The sequence below is a fragment of the Chlorocebus sabaeus genome, chromosome 7 (assembly GCF_047675955.1).
Source record: "Chlorocebus sabaeus isolate Y175 chromosome 7, mChlSab1.0.hap1, whole genome shotgun sequence".
Taxonomy (NCBI): domain Eukaryota; kingdom Metazoa; phylum Chordata; class Mammalia; order Primates; family Cercopithecidae; genus Chlorocebus; species Chlorocebus sabaeus.
In genome coordinates, this window is record NC_132910.1 from 101,863,298 (window position 1) to 101,880,353 (window position 17,056).

The window sequence follows — 17,056 nt, forward strand, 5'->3', positions numbered from 1 at the left end:
ATTTTTGTATTTTCAGTAGAGATGGGGTTTCACCATGGTGGCCAGGCTGGTCTCAAATTCCTGACCTCATGATCTGCCTGCCTCGGCCTCCCAAAGTGCTGGGATTACAGGCGCGAGCAACTGTACCCAGTCAACTTCTACTTTGTAGATGCCACTGTTATTTAAGTCTCTGTTACAGCTTCTGAACCAAGTTGTTGTTTAACTCCCTGTGCAATCTATGTGAGTGGCTCTCCTGGAGTTGTCCAACATGGCAGCCTTGAACTGAATTAATATGGTAATGAGAAAACAAGTTCACAAAGATTAAAAATTTTTCTGAAGTCAAACTGCTACGTGATAAATAGCAAAGACATGGAATCAACCTAAATGCCCATCAATGGCAGACTGGATAAGGAAAATGTAGTATATACACACCATGGACTACTACGCAGCCATAAAAAAAGAACAAGAAAATGTCTTTTACAGGAACATGAACTGAGCTTGAGGCCATTATCCAAAGCAAACTAACACAGGAACAGAAAACCAAATACCACGTTCTCACTTATAAGTGTATAAGTGGGAGCTAAATAATGAGAACACATGGGCACAAAGAGGAGAACACAGACACTGAGGCCTGCTTGAGAATGGAGGGTGGAAGGAAGGAGAGGATCAGAAAAGATAACTAGTGGGTACTAGGCTTAGTACCTGGGTGATAAAATAATCTATACAACAAACCCCCATGACATGGGTTTACCTATATAACAAACCTGCCCATGTACCCCTGAACCTAAAGTAAATGTTTAAAAACAAAAATGACAACAAAAAAAACTACTATGTGATAAGGTGGGATTGAACCTAGACCTACATGATACCAAATAGTTAAACTGTACAAGATTCTAGATTCTAGCCCTAGATTTTCATTTTGTGAAACGTTGCGGACCAGAAGGAAAGTTCCACCACTTGTGCTTTTAGAGTATGGGCAAAGTGGTTTTTTTTTTTTTTTTTGAGACAAAGTCTGGCTCTGTCACCCAGGCTGGAGTGCAGTGGCGCGATATCGGCTCACTGCAACCTCCACCCTCCCAGGTTCACACCATTCTCCTGCCTCAGCCTCCTGAGTAGCTGGGACTACAGGCGCCGCCATCACGCCCGGCTAATTTTTTTGCATTTTTAGTAGAGACGGGGTTTCACCGTGTTCGCCAGGATGGTCTCGATCTCCTGACCCTGTGATCCGCCCCCCTCGGCCTCCCAAAGTGCTGGGATTACAGGCGTGAGCCACTGCGCCCGGCAGCAAAGTGGTTTTATATTTTTTATTGATTTATTTATTTTTTCTGAGACAGAGTCTCTCTGTCACCCACACAGGAGTGCAGTGGTTTCAACCCCCATGTTAAAACAGCAACAACAATGGCAGTGTGTATAGTGAAGCAAAAGGAGTGCCCCTGCCCTGGACGTGTGTTGCTCTTAGGAACAGCAATGGTATGAAGAAGGAATCCAGTCTGGTTGTACCTCTGGACTTTTATGACACAAATATCACCATGTACAGATTTAATCTCAGCTTTTGTTCTCAATTCTCTTGCTTTATATCCTGGAATGAGTTCTTTCTTCCTACCTGGCAATCACAACAAACTCTGCAGGGGAGGCAGGGATGGGAGATGACTCCAACAAGAGCAACACTCGATGTAAAGTTATCACAAGGCTGAGGACAGGGAGACATTGATATAAATGTCAGTGGGCAGGGAGAGAAAGCTAGATAATAAATCGGATTATTTATTTTAGGGAACAGAGAAAAGTTAAAGTTACTGAATGTCTACTACAGTTATGTGCCACATAATGACTTCCAGTCAATACCAGTATCCTATAAGATTATAATACTGTACTTTTTAAAAAATTTTAGATGGAATCTCGCTCTGTCACCCAGGCTGGAGTGCAGTGGCCCAATCTCGGTTTACTGTAACCTCCGCCTTCCAGGTTCCAGTGATTCTCCCGCCTTAGCCTCCCAAGTAGCTGGGATTACAGGCGTCCATCGCCATGCCCGGATCATTTTTGTATTTTTAGTAGAGACGGGGTCTCACCACGTTGGCCAGGCTGGTCTCCAACTCCTGACCTCAGATGACCCACCTGTCTCGGCCTCCCAAAGTGTTGGGATTACAGGTGTGAGCCACCACGCCCAGCCAACGAAACAACATTGACAGCTTACTAGGTTTGATGTATTCTGACATTTTTCTGTTCCATTTTATTCTTTTTTTTTCAGAGACAGGGTCTCAGGTAGCGGTGCCATTATGGCTCACTGCTGCCTCAACCTCCTGGGCTGAGGCGATCCTCCCACCTAGCTTCCTAAGTAGCTGGGACCACAAGTCACCACCACACCTGACTAATTTTTGTATTTTTTGTAGAGATAGGATTTTGCCATGTTATCCAGGCTGGCCTCCAACTCCTGAGCTCAAAAGATTCACCCGTTTCAGCCTCCCTAAACGCGGAGGCGTGAACCACCGTGCCTGGCCTGTTCCATTTTATTCTATCTGAAAATATTAAATGGTTGAGACCCAATAAACTGATTTCACACCCCCTAAATTTTATTCAACACACTTACATTAAAACTGCTTATTGCACCATTTAATGTAACAGGGTCAGGAAAACATTAATATAAATTTTTTAAAGCTTTTACTACAAAACAGAGTTGAGGATTGAAATTCAGACCTCTGACAAATCTTAGGTGTTGGTGCTGCTAAAATAAATTAGATGCAGCTGACTTCATTAAGGCCTCTCCCTGTGCCTTTCACTCTTGGGCAGAAAGAGGAATCAGACCAGGAAGAAGGTAAGTTTGGTTTTTATGCTGCAGTAGGCAGACTGGAGGCCCATTTTATATATATATATATATATACATACACACATACACACACATATATTTTTTTTTTTTTTTTTTGAGACGGAGTTTCACTCTGTCCAGCCCAGACTGGAGTGCAGTGGCGTGATTTCGGCTCACTGCAGCCTCCACCTCCCAGGTTCAAGCGATTCTCATGCCTCAGCCTCCCGAGTAGCTGGGACTACGGGTGTGTACCACCAGCTAATTTTTGCATTTTTAGTAGAGATGGAGTTTCACCATGTTGTCCAGGCTGGTCTCGAACTCCTGGCCTCAAGTGATCCATCTGCTTCGGCCTCCCAAAGTGCTGGGATCCTCCTACCTCAGCCTTCCGAGTAGCTGGAACTACAGGCATGAGCCATCATGCTGGGCTAATTTTTTTTGATTTTTAGTTGTGATGAGCTCTTGTAATGTTGCCCAGGCTGGTATCAAACTCCTGAGCTCAAGCAAACCTCCTGCCTTGGCCTCTTAAAGTGCTGGGATTACAGGCGTGAGCCACCACACCTGGCCAAATTTACCACCTTAACCATCTTTTTAAAAAAGAGATGGGGTCTCACTATGTTGCCCAGGCTGGAGTCCAACTCCTAGCCTCACGTGATCCTCCTGCCTCAGCCTTCTGAATACCTGGAACTGCAGGTCCAAGGAACCTGGCAAGGTTACCTTAACCTTTTTCAAGTGTACAGTTCAGTAGTGTTAAGTACATTCACACTATTATGAAACTAAGACTTTGAATTTATCCTCCAGGCAACTGAGACTTATGGAATTACTGAAAGATTTCAGGACCCTACTAGAGGTTTAGGAAGGTTGTCTTAGGGGTGGGCGTAGTGGGAGGTAGGTGATGGAGGCCAGCAGGACTGGAAGAGATTGTAAGTTGAAAAGCTTGCAGCGGGCCTTGTAAGTGAGGGTTGGTTTCTGGCTTGGTCACAGGGTTTTCTGCCAGACAGGAAGTTAGAGAAGGGAACTCAACACACCAGTGGCTGAGTACCAAGCCTGTATGGGCCAGACGCTTTCCGAGGGCTGCACACTTGAGCTAGCCAGCCACATCTTGCCAAGATGTGCTCTGTTAACCCCTACAGTTAAAAGAAATGGGGAAGGGAGAGGTCGGATTAGTTGCAAAAATGGAAAAATCTGGACATTTCACTTTTTTTTTTTTTTTGACGGACTTTCACTCTTGTTGCCCAGGCAATGGCGTGATCTCGGCTCACTGCAACCTCCACCTCCCGAGCTCAGATTCTCATGCCTCAGCCTCCCGGGGATTACAGGCACCCACCACCACGCCCGGCTAATATTTTGTATTCTTAGTAGAGATGGGATTTCACCATGTTGGCCAGGCTGGTCTGGAACTCCTGAACTCAGGCGATCCGCCCGCCTCAGCCTCCCAAAGTGCTTGGATTACATGCGTGAGTCACCGCGCCCAGCCAACGCCCTGCTAATTTTGTCACTTTCTTGTAGAGACGGGGTCTGGCTGTGTGGCCCAGGCTAGTCTCCAATTCCTGGCTTCAACTGATTCCCCTGCCTCAGCCTCTCAAAGTGCTGGGATTACAGGTGTGAGCCACCGAGTTCGGTCTCACTCCACTTTTAACAAACCTTTTAATCAATATATAACAGACATATAGAAAAGGACACAAATAAGCGTAGAGCTCAGTGAATGTTCACAAAGCAACAACACCTGAGATGAACCAGCACCCACATGAACGAGCTGAACGTTGCTAGCATCTCTGGAGTTGTGCTCATTTAACCCTACGAAACCTCATGAAGCCGACCGTTTTATCACCCCCATTTTACGCATCAGGAAACAAGCGTGGAGAGGTCGGTCTCAAGCAAAGCCCTGTTGAAACCGACATTTGAATCAGATCCGCTGACTGACTCCAAAGCCAATGCTCTCGAGAAGAAGCCGGTTTCGGGGTTAGACGGTGAGTTCAGCTTTGAACGATGTTGAGTGGGCGTCTCGTTTTATCTCGTTTTACAGAAACTTACTTCCAGACGTCACAGCCACAGAAACCACAGGTAACCAGACGCCTGCACGTCAGGCCACCAACGCCTTGGTCTACACAGCGCGGCTTCCAGTGAGCCCGCGGCATGCCGCGCGACCTCCCCACACACGAAGGCGCTGTCGCAACGACAGTAGCAGGAGTCGCGCTCTCTACTGTCGCGGAATTCTTGAGGCCGGAAGAATAAGAGGGCAAAGGTCACGTAGACGGCGCGCCCCGCCCCGTAGGCCTAAGTTCTCGCGCGACTTTCACTTCCGCCCTTTTGGCTCTCTGATCAGCACCATGGCGGTTGGCAAGAACAAGCGCCTTACGAAAGGCGGCAAAAAGGGAGCCAAGAAGAAAGTGTAAGTGGCGACTGTCGTGGCGTCCTGCTTTTTGGATGTCTGCTGGAATCGGCGGGCTGGTCCTAGATCGCGGCGTAGGCCGGATGGCGAGGATTCCAGTCGGATTGTGCGGACCGTGGCGGGTTGGTGCACCCAGAAACGCGGCCTGGCGCGTCTGGGTGTTGAGTAGCGGCAGGTCGGCTGCCTTTCCCAGGCCTTCTGGTCCTTGCGCACTTCGCATTTGAGCCGGCTTGCCGCCGCGACTCGGCTGGAATGTTTGTTTTGTGGGCTCACGTGCTGCCTCAATTCCGCGGGTGTTTGATGGCACTGCGACAGCAGTTGAGGAAAGCACCCTCCTATCCATTCAGGACATGTCAATCCTGCCTTTGCTTGGTTCCGCCGGAATCTGCGAGCTCGTACTAAGCTTTGAGGCCATGCAGGGTCTTAGTTACCAGTACATGCCATTACGTACCAGCAAAGTTAATGAGATTGCATGTTACTCGTACCTGTGTAGTGGAGGGACCGATGGATGTTACTTGTGTCTGTGTAGTGAAAGGACCGATGAGGGTGGGAAGTGGACATAACCTTTCGAAGTCTGATGCATGCAGTGAAACATAGAGTGGGAAGAGCTAGATTTATGTTTGTGCCCCTCACCTCACTGTGAGATACACTTTAGTATCAAATTGCCGGTTAGCTTTTTAAAATATTGATGGGAAATAACATTAACAGTGATATTAGAGTGAAGAAAGCACAGAATAAACACAGTAGGAATGATCTGCAATGGAACTTAAGCATTTTCTTAAAATCCAGGGTTGATCCATTTTCTAAGAAAGATTGGTATGATGTGAAAGCACCTGCTATGTTCAATATAAGAAATATTGGAAAGACGCTCGTCACCAGAACCCAAGGAACCAGTAAGTAGCTTATTCTTGGTTTGTATTTTCCTTAAGTTGGCGCTTGTATATTGTAGCAGGCATCTTGGTCTGTTGTTAGTCCTGTGGTGGGAGACTTTAAGGGAATGTCAGTTCTGGGTTGCAGCCTTGGCACCTGTGGTGCTTGTTTTTAGTACAGCACTTGGAGAAGCAAGATGGTGCTTTTTGAATTAAGAAAATGTGCCATAGGTAGTTCTGAGCTTCTAATAAGTACTGTTGATAAGTCACTGGTGTCTGGATAGATTTGACAACAAAGGTTAAGGTCTTTACAATTTACCATTAACTTAATTTCTACCCTCAGTTTACAGGCTTGACTTTGCTTATATGGTTCCTAAATGTTAAGATACTTGTTTTTTCTTTTGTAGAAATTGCATCTGATGGTCTCAAGGGTCGTGTGTTTGAAGTGAGTCTTGCTGATTTGCAGAATGATGAAGTTGCATTTAGAAAATTCAAGCTGATTACTGAAGATGTTCAGGGCAAAAACTGCCTGACTAACTTCCATGGCATGGATCTTACCCGTGACAAAATGTGTTCCATGGTCAAAAAGTGGCAGGTGAGACCCAGAGTTCCTTAGAGTGTGTTGTGCTATGGGTGTTTGACCAAGGATAGCATGGTTTGATATGACAGGAAGGAGCAAGTTCATTTTATTTATTGATTGATTGAGATCAGTGAAATGTCCACAAAGTTCATTTAAAATTTTGTTTTCTTGCCGTTATTGAGTGCTAACTCTGGGGTTGCCACACAATGATATTTTACTTAATATTTAAATCTAAGATTTAATAGTGGTATATCATCAAAGTCAGATTTTCTTGCTGCATAGATCAGTGGTTTTTTGAGGAACGTTTAGGTGCAGGTGGACGGTTTTGCCTCTCTTCAGGATATTTTTTGACCTCAGAATTGAGCGAGTGTTGATTAACTGTGGCAATAGAGCATAATTGTGGCAGAGCCTCTGGTGTGAGGTTAAAATCTTGGCTCCATTTCCCTATTGTGTTCTCTGTGGAAAGTAAGTTGTTTTCTAAGCCTCGGTTTTTTTATTTGTAAAGTGCAGGTGAGAGTATCATTTTATTGAATTGTGAGGATGAAATGAAAGTATTTCAGATGTTTCTGGCTAACTATCCAGTCGGAATAGAGACAGGGTTTCACCATATTGGCCAGGCTGGTCTCGAACTCCTGACTTCAAGTGATCCGCCCACCTCAGCCTCTCAAAAGTGCTGGGATTGCAGGTGTGAGCCACTGCCCTTGGCATAGTTTGAATATTTTGTATGTAGGAATGAATGATGACAAAATGTTTCGGTCCCAAATGATACATACTGATTATACCGTTACATTTATCCTGACATTCCTCTAAGGCTTTATGGTTTACATTTCTGGAAATATTTTAAGGTCCCTTATCTGTAAATTGTATTTGATGAGTTTTTTTTTTTTTTTTTTTTAATACTAAGGTATAAAATTTACAAAATGCAAACAAGGTAAATCAGTTTTCATCACTACCCAAGATGGTTTTTGTGTTTTCAGTGTAGGCAATAGTATGACCACTAATTAGGGGTTTTTATATTTTAGCTCTGAAATTGGGTATTTAATCATCAACATGGCTTTAGTTTGCAACATTAAGGACGTCTTTCAAGGTGTACATTTAGAGTTATTATAGCAGTCACCTATTCACAACACAGTTTTTTGAAAAATGACATAATCACTGTAGATGTTCGTATCATAAAATACCATGGATCCTCTCAGAACCTATTTTCCTCTGGCGTAGTTTAACACTTGAAGGGGGATGAGCTGTTTAAAGGGGTATATGTATATGCAGTGGGTGTGGGTTTGGGTGCCGTCGAAATCATAGTAGTGATGGAGGGTAGAGAGGAAGGAGGGCAGTTGAGAGGACCTGGTTATTTAATTGGGTAAGAATTTGGGGGTAACTATTGGTAAGTTCAAGGAAGTTAATTCTGTAAACTTAAGAGATATTATTAGGATACTTTATATTTAATAATGAATGTTTGACAATCCAGCTTTTTAAAATTAGAACTTCAGGGATAAATGGATAACGTAAAACCTGTTAAATCTGACAGTATCTTTTTTCTCCAGACAATGATTGAAGCTCATGTTGATGTCAAGACTACCGATGGTTACTTGCTTCGTCTGTTCTGTGTTGGTTTTACTAAAAAACGCAACAATCAGATACGGAAGACCTCTTATGCTCAGCACCAACAGGTCCGCCAAATCCGGAAGAAGATGATGGAAATCATGACCCGAGAGGTGCAGACAAATGACTTGAAAGAAGTGGTCAATAAATTGTAAGTGTTTCCTTGCTTCCTCACGCAACACAACCTTGAGTATTGATTATTCCTCAGATAAGAGAAAGCATATGAGACAAGGTAAAGGTCTGTTGAAATCCTGTCTGTGAGTCCTTCTAGCTATATCCCTTTACGTGAAAGAGTAAGTACTCAGTAAATATTACTTGAGTCAGAGTCTTGCTCTGTTGCCCAGGTTGGAGTGCAGTGGTGCGATCCTCCTTGGCTCACTGCAACCACTGCTTCCTGGGTTCAAGCAGTTCTCGAGCCTCAGCCTCCTGAGTAGCTGGGAATACAGGGGACTGCCAGCATGCCCAGCTCATTTTTTTTTGATTTTTAGTAGAGATGGGGTTTCACCATGTTGGCCAGGCTGGTCTTGAACTCCTGACTTAGTTGATTTGCTAGTACTCTGTAAATGGTAACAGTTTTTTTTTTGTTTGTTTTTATTTATTTTGAATGAAGCTGTCTCACAGTAGATGGAGTTGAAGGACAGGAAATGTTTTTCCCCTACTTGGAAAATAGACTGAATAAGCTGGGTGCAGTGGGATGTGCCTGGAGTCCTGGCTACTCAGGAGGCTGAGGCGGTAGGATTGTTTGAGCCCAGGAGTTTGAGGGCAGCCTGGGCAATATAGGGAGACCCTGTTCCAAAAAATAAACATACGTATATGTATACACACACAAAGAGAAAATATACTGAATAGACAAAATCTTTCATGATTAATAACACATGGGAATAAGTGATGAAAAAAGTTTCGGTCCCAGATGATGGCCAGTGATAACTTAACATTTTTCTGATGTTCCCATGCAATATAGTTAGCTAAGAGGGTGTAATGGAAAAAGCATAAGACTTGGACTCAGAAGACTCTACTAAGTGCAATTCAGATAGACCATCTATCCTTTACATGCGAAAGGAAAATAATAGATTTTATCTTACAGGAGGATTTATGCAGGTTAAATGAGGTAGGTGTTACATGTGTAAGTTTATTCCAAGGCTTCTCTACATTTAAAGGAAATGACTTATCCCCTTATCTCATAACTAGGACTTTAAGAAAAAAAATTTACTGTTACTGGTTTGCAGGATTCCAGACAGCATTGGAAAAGACATAGAAAAGGCTTGCCAATCTATTTATCCTCTCCATGACGTCTTCGTTAGAAAAGTAAAAATGCTGAAGAAGCCCAAGTTTGAATGTAAGTGAGAAATCACATGATTCCTGTAGGGCCAAATACATTGTTTTTGGGTGGAGGAGGAGTTTGGGGCTATATCATGGCCTTCTTTTTCTTCCTGTCATGCTTGCATAGTAGTGATGACCATCGTTTCAAGATACACTATTACTAACAGTTTTTTTTTTTTTTTTTTTTTAAGTGGGAAAGCTCATGGAGCTTCATGGTGAAGGCAGTAGTTCTGGAAAAGCCACTGGGGATGAGACAGGTGCTAAAGTTGAACGAGCTGATGGATATGAACCACCAGTCCAAGAATCTGTTTAAAGTTCAGACTTCAATTAGTGTCAAATAAAAAGTGCTGTATGTGATGGTTTGCTTCTGAACGTTGTTTTTTTAAAAATAATCTGACAGCTTGGTGGATTAGATAGTAAATTTGACAACTGGTAAACTTTTCTGACCCAGACAAATTGGATATTACTACTATGCACTTTTACTGTGAAGCTGAAATGGGGTGGAGAAGCTGTTACCAAGTGGGCATTTAGTGCTATCCACCTATAGTCATTCATTGATTCAGTTTCTACCTCTTCTCAAGCCTTCAGTTTTCTCACTTCTTGCTTAGCTGATAACCTTGCTTTGTATAATCACTAAAAAAGTTGTAAAGCAGATGAGAAAAGAACCCCACAAATTTCTGTTACCTATACTTTGCCACCTATGCATGTGTTAAATCATACTACCTTCTGTCATACCACTGGATGGATGGTGCTAAGACATAAGACAGCCTTTTTGTTTTTGCCTAATTGGCCTCATGGCTCCAGCAGTTCACACCTTTATCAATTCCTTGGTGTGCCTTCCATCACCACACAAATACTAGTAATACAAATCCCAGAGCACCTTACTCAGCCCCTTGATAGCAAAGCTCAAAGGAATGTTTTATATATCTACTATCTTTTTTTTTTTTTTTTTACATAGAAAAAATGATATATTTGAGTTCAAGTGTGGTAGCTCATGCCAATAATCCAGCATTTTTGGAGGCTGAGGTGGGTGGACTGCTTGAGTTCAGAAGTTCAAGACCAGCCTGGCCAACATGGTGAGACAGCGTCTCTAAAAAAAAAAATTAGCCCCGTGTGGTGGTGGTCTCCTGTAATCTCAGCTTTTTGGGATACTGAGGCATGAAAATCACTTGAACCTGGGAGGTGATGGTTGCAGTGAGCTGAGAACACACCACTGCTCTCCAGGCTGGGCTACAAAATGAGACTGTATAAAAATTATGTTTGAGAGACATGATCTTCCTCTCTCACCCAGCATGGAGTAGAGTGGTGTGATCATATCTCGCTGTAACCCCAAACTCCTGGGCTTAAGCAGCCCTCCCTCTCAGGCCTCCTGAGTAGTTGGGACAGGCCTGTGCCACCCACCCTGCCTTTTTTTTTTTTTTTAATTTTAAAGACAGCTTCACACTCACCCAGCCTGGAGCGCAGTGGTGTGATGTTGGCTCACTGCAACCTCCATCTCCCAGGTTCAAGTGATGCTTGTGTCTCAGCCTCCCCAGTAGCTAGGATTATAGGTGCCCACCACCATGCTGGGCTATTTTTTTGCATTTTTTAGTGGAGATGGGGTTTCGCCATGTTGGCCAGGCTTGTCTTGAATTCCTGGCCTCTAGTGATCCTCCCGCCTTGGCCTCCCAAATTGCTGAGGTTACAGGTGTGAACCACTGCACCAGGCCCACCCTGCTAGTTTTTAAGTTCTTTGTAGGGTCTTGGCTGTTATGTCCAGACTGGTCTCAAATTCCTGGCCTCAAAGGATCCTCCTGCCTGAGCCTCCCAAAGTGCTGGGAGTATAGGTGTGAGCCATGGTGCCCAGCCACATTTTTTAGTTTTTATTTTTCTTGGATTTGTTGCAATTAGGCTTTCCCTCCAACACCACTCCAAGAAATTTCATTGTTAAGATTAGCAGTGATTTTGTTGCTAAGTCCAGTGGTCCATTCTTTTACTCGAGGTCTTTTGACCTCTATTAGTGACTTGCTTGTCACCTCGTCCTATTAGTGATTCTTGACAGTTGATTTCTTCCTGATTTTAACTGTCTTCCAGATCCTCGACTCAAGATTTCCTCCTACATCATTGGCTATTCCTTTGCTAGTTCCATTTTTTAGACTTTCAATCAGTTTTATAAGGCCCTAGGGCTGGTCGGGGGGCAGTGGCTCACGCCTGTAATCCCAGCACTTCGGGAGGCTGAGGTGGGCAGATCACGAGGTCAGGAGTTAGAGACCAGGTCGGCCAACATAGTGAAACCCTGTCTCTACTAAAAAACATAAAAAATTAGCCGGGTGTGGTGGTGGGCACTTGTAATCCCAGCTACTCGGGATACTGAGGCAGGAGAATCGCGTGAACCTGGGAAGCAGAGGTTGCAGTGACCTGAGATTGGGCCATTGCACTCCAGCCGGGGTGACAGTGTGAGACTCTGTCTCAAAAAAAAAAAAAAAAAAAAAAAAAAGGCCCTAGGGCTTGGTCCTTAGACGTTTCTATACTCTCCCTAGGTTCTTGGTTTTAAATTAATGGAGATTTTTATGTTTCTAGCCTGTACTTTTCTTTGGGAGATCAAGGTTTGTCTAAGTGCCAACTTGATATCCCCACTTGGATGTCAAGACAGGCATTTAACATACAGTGTTCTAAAATGGTATCATCTCAATTGTAACCACTCTTGGTTGCTTAGGCCAAAATCCTCTGTGGTCATCCTTGACCATTCAGTTGATTCAAACCATATATATATGGAGTCTAATCAGTTATTACCACCTTTCGCTATTTGAAACTAACCACCATTACTACTTGGATTGTTAACTGCCTACCTTGTCTATGTCCTCTCTTGTAGAAGTCTTTTATTTTTTATAGGCAAGATCTCACTCTGTTGCCCAGAATGGAATGCAGTGATGCAATCATAGCTCACTGCAGCTTTGCATTCCTGGGCTCAAGCGATCCTCCTGCCCTAGCCTCCTGAGTAGCTGGGGCTACAAGTGTGTGCCACTATGGCTGGCTAATTTTAAAATATTTCTTGTGGAAATGGGGTCTTGCTATATTCCCAAGGCTCCAAGGCTGGTCTGGACCTTCTGGCCTCAAGTGATCTTCCCGATTACAGGTGTGAGCCACTATACCAGGCCCTGAAAATCTGTTTTAGATGATTCATTCAAAGATCCATGTGATCTTGCGTCTGACTTGTCTCGTGCTCCTATTCCCCTTGCTCTTTCCTGTGCTTGAAATATTCTCCTTTACGTGGCCATAGTGTTTATTTCACCTCCTTGAAGTCTCTGCTGTTTGTTGTTTATTTTTAAGCAACCTGAATGAGGAATTGAAGTCTGTTCTAACAATGTCTCCTCCGTAGAATCTGGTGCTGCCCTCTGACACTCGTGATTTTTTTCCAGTTTTGTTTACTTGTGTCTATGAGAAAAATTCCATGAGGACAGTGTTTTTGGTGCTGGTGGGGCACTGGTTCACTGTCAGATCCTCATTGCCTAGGTGTTCAATTTGTTGAATAAAAGAATGAGTGATATTCCCTATTAATGTCCCTTAGCCAAGAAACAAATGCCTTATTTTCTACTAAAGGCTGGTTTAGACATAGATATGGGTCCCAAATGGTAAGGGCTCCCTCCTCACGGTAGAAAAAGAGGTCATGGGATGAGGACCGTTATTATATAAATGGTGGTTTTCCTCTTGATGCGTTGAGGCTGGATATAATTTAGTAAAATAATAGTATAATCCATAATCAAGCTCTAATCTGCTACACCTCGGAACAGGGGTTGGCATAGTATTCTACTTTTAGAAGGGCTCATTTGAAAAAGGTTCTAAAAGTAATTTTTTTTTTTTTTTTTTTTTTTTTTTTTTTTTTTTTTTGAGACAGAGTCTTGCTCTGTCGCCAGGCTGGAGTGCAGTGGCATGATCTCGGCTCACTGCAACCTCTGCCTCCCGGGTTCAAGTGATTCTCCTGCCTCAGCCTCCCAAGAAGCTGGGACTACAGGCACCCGCCACCAGACCCGACTAATTTATTGTATTTTTAATAGAGACAAGGTTTCACCATGTTAGCCAGGATGGTCTCAATCTCCTGACCTCGTGATCCACGTGCCTCAGCCTCCCAAAGTGCTGGAATTACAGGCGTGAGCCACCACACCTGGCCATATTTTATTTTTAAAACATGGTTTGGCTTATTTGATGGATTTAATCCAGTTTCCTTCCCAGAGACCAACTTAAAGGTGGTTAACATACCTATCTACTGAAAAACACTGTAAGGGGTGTTGCAAATTTCTCATTTTAAGTATCTGGATGGCTTTCCTTTTTTTTTTTTAGAGACGGAGTTTCACTCTTGTTGCCCAGGCTGGTGTGCAATGGCATGATCTCGGCTGGATGGCTTTTCTTTATTGATTTTACTTGAACTATTTTCCCTTAGTTTCTCATAGGAAAATTTTTGTAATCAGGGATCCACAACCCTTCAAAAACAGATGACTAGCTGGAGTGCAATGGCTCACTGCAAGCTCCACCTCCTGGGTTCACATCATTCACCTGCCTCAGCCTCCCGAGTAGCTGGGATTACAGGCGCCCGCCACCACGCCCAGCTACTTTTTTGTATTTTTTAGCACAGATGGGGTTTCACCGTGTTAGCTATGATGGTCTCAATCTCCTGACCTTGTGATGTGCCCGCCTCGGCCTCCCAAAGTGCTGGGATCACTGGCTTGAGCCACCGGGCCCAGCCAAGGCATCGCTGTTGTTAGCAGCAAACTGAATATTCAATTTGAAATGGGCTTTTGCTTCTTTAATTTGAACAGTTGAGCAGTATCACTAATGAAAGTGCATACTCGTGAAAAGGGAGAAAAACTGCTAGGGAGAGTATCCTGAATTACCTGGGTGGGGCTAATGTAATGACACCAGTTCTTAAGTGTGGAAGAGTGTGGAAGGTGAGATCAAATGATTACTAAAAACGGTTACAATTTTTGGGGGCATGTGCTTGTCCCAATTACCCCCACGAAGTTTTCATAGTTGCACTGTGTCAGAACTGCTTGAGTGTACAGCCATCACTTGACTACTCTCCCTTTTAGCCTTCATTTAGTCTCAGTGCTACAAGTAACTATGTTTTGTTGTTTTTTCTTTTGAGAAGAAGTCTTGCTCTTGTTCCCTAGGCTGGAATGCAGCACGTGATCACGGCTCACTGCAACACCCACCTCCCCGGTTCCAGAGATTCCCCTGCCTTAGCCTCCCGAGTAGCTGGGATTACAGGCGCCTGCCACCACGCCCAGCTAATTTTTTGTATTTTTAGTAGACACAGGGTTTCACCATGTTGGCCAGGGTGGTCTCGAACCCCTGACCTTATGTGATCTGCCCACTTTGGCCTCCCAAAGTGCTGGGATTACAGGCGTGAGCCACCATGCCTGGCCACAAGTAACTATGTTTAATGCCCACCACCAGTCTTTAGATTGATGGCTGTCTAGTTATTCTGGTTGTCTGAAGCATGTTCTTTGGTAGGTTCCTTAGGAAGTTCTTATTCTTCCATGGTGAGTATAATTTGTCAGTGTACTATCTCAAAAGCACTTTTGCTGCATCCTTAGCTCACTCTGAGCATCTTAAATATGCTACTTCAAATTTTTTTAATAACATAAAGCATTGCTAGTGAAAAGTATAAGTTTCTTTTAAAAGTCTTTGGTTTTGGGTAGAGGCCCCCCAATTTTTTCTTTTTCTTTTTTTTTTTGAGACGAAGTCTCACTCTGTGCCCAGGCTGGAGTGCAGTGGCACGATCTCGGCTCACTGCAAGCTCCACCTCCCGGGTTCACGCCATTCTCCTGCCCCAGCCTCCCGAGTACCTGCGACTTCAGGCACCAGCCACCACGCCCAGCTAATTTTTTGTATTTTTGGTAGAAGCATGGTTTCACTGTGCTAGCCAGGATGGTCTCGATCTCCTGACCTTGTGATCTGCCCACCTCGGTCTCCCAAAGTGCTGGGATTACAGGCGTGAGCCAACCGCGCCCAGCCTTTCTGTTTCTTTAAAATCCAGTAATTTTGCTTGAATATGTCTTGGTAGGGTTTTTTTCTGATTAAGTAGTGTTACGTAGGCAGTATATTCTTTTTTAAATTTTTGATACAGAGTTTCGCTCTTGACGCCTAGGCTGGAGTGCAATGGCGCGATTTCAGCTCACTGCAACCTCTGCCTCCCAGGTTCAAGTGATTTTCCTGCCCCAGCCTCCTGAGAGGATGGGATTACAGGCGTGCACCACCATGCCCGACTAATTTTGTATTTTTAGTAGAGATGGGGTTTCACCATGTTGGCCAGGCTGGTAATCCCAGCACTTTGGGAGGCCAAGCTGGGCAGATCACTTGAGGTCAGGAGTTCTAGACCAGCCTGGTCAGTGTGGCAAAACCCTGTGGCATGGGCCTGTAACCCCAGCTACCTGGGAGGCTGAGGCAGGAGAATCACTTGAACTCCAGAGGAGGAGGTTGCAGTGAGCCAAGATTGTGCCACTGCACTCCAGCCTGGGAGCCAGAGCCAGAATCTGTCTCAAAAAAAAAAAAAAAAAAAAAAAAAAAAAAAAAAAAATTGCAGGTAAAGTTTTCCTAAATTGCAGTTTTTATAGATTTGAAAAAATATTTTACTACGTGTGAAAATTATATGAAATTCAAAATAAATGTAAATATCCACAAATCAAATTGTATTGGAACACAGTCATACTCATTCATCTTTAAGTATTGTCTGTTTCTGCTTTTTAAAATTTTTAATCTACTTCTAAATAGACATGGGGTCTCACTATGTTGCCCAGGCTGGTCTTAAACTCCTGGACTCAAAAGAATCCTATTGCCTCAGCCTCCCAAAGTGCTGAATTACAGGCATGAGCCACGGCACCTGGCCCACTTGCTGCTTTTTGTGCTACAACTGCAGTGGTGCGGGTGCAGTTCACACTGAGGTGGTGCACTCATCACTTCATACTGAGGTGCACACTGCAAACTGCAGTGATACTGCGCCCAAACATTTTGAGCGCCATGTTTTACCTGTGAAAACACATCTTCACAAATGAAATACAGGCGAGGTGCTGTGGCTCATCCCTGTAATCCCACCACTTTGGGAGGCCAAGGCAGGTGGATCACTTGGGGTCAGAAGTTCAAGACCAGCCTGGCCAACATGGTGAAATCCTGTCTCTACTAAAAATACAAAAATTAGGCGTGATGGCATGCTTCTGTAATCCCAGCTACTTGGCTGAGGCAGGAGAATTGCTTGAACCTGGGAGGCAGAGGTTGCAGTGGGTGGAGGCTGCAGTGAGCTGAGATGGCGCCACTGCACTCCAGCTTGGGCAACAGAGTAAGACTCGGTCTCAAAAAAAAAAAAAAGAAATACAGAAAATCTTGTTACGAATCACTGTTCACAGATGAAAATTTGCAACTCATTTTTATAATGGGAATCACTAAGCCCTAATTTAATGAAATGTTATTCCCCATCCCAAAAGAAAAAAAATTCCATTTTTTTCCTCATTAGTAGATCTGTATTACAAAAAAAAGTACTCAATTAT

At 43.9% G+C, this 17,056-nt stretch overlaps 1 protein-coding gene and 2 non-coding genes across 3 annotated transcripts; all 3 read left to right on the plus strand.

Annotated features, from left to right (window-relative positions):
• The first annotated feature begins 5,022 nt into the window (after window positions 1-5,022).
• On the plus strand, window positions 5,023-9,896 carry RPS3A (ribosomal protein S3A). Its single transcript, XM_007999980.3, has 6 exons — window positions 5,023-5,168; window positions 5,958-6,061; window positions 6,445-6,632; window positions 8,162-8,370; window positions 9,446-9,555; window positions 9,731-9,896. The coding sequence occupies exons 1-6, from the start codon at window positions 5,107-5,109 to the stop codon at window positions 9,850-9,852; spliced, it is 795 nt and encodes a 264-aa protein (XP_007998171.1). The 5' UTR covers window positions 5,023-5,106; the 3' UTR covers window positions 9,853-9,896.
• Window positions 7,349-7,420, plus strand: LOC119624026 (small nucleolar RNA SNORD73). Its single transcript, XR_005240115.1, has one exon. It is a non-coding gene; the product is annotated as a small nucleolar RNA SNORD73 (small nucleolar RNA).
• LOC119624027 (small nucleolar RNA SNORD73) lies at window positions 9,100-9,166 on the plus strand. Its single transcript, XR_005240116.1, has one exon. It is a non-coding gene; the product is annotated as a small nucleolar RNA SNORD73 (small nucleolar RNA).
• Window positions 9,897-17,056: the final 7,160 nt, after the last annotated feature.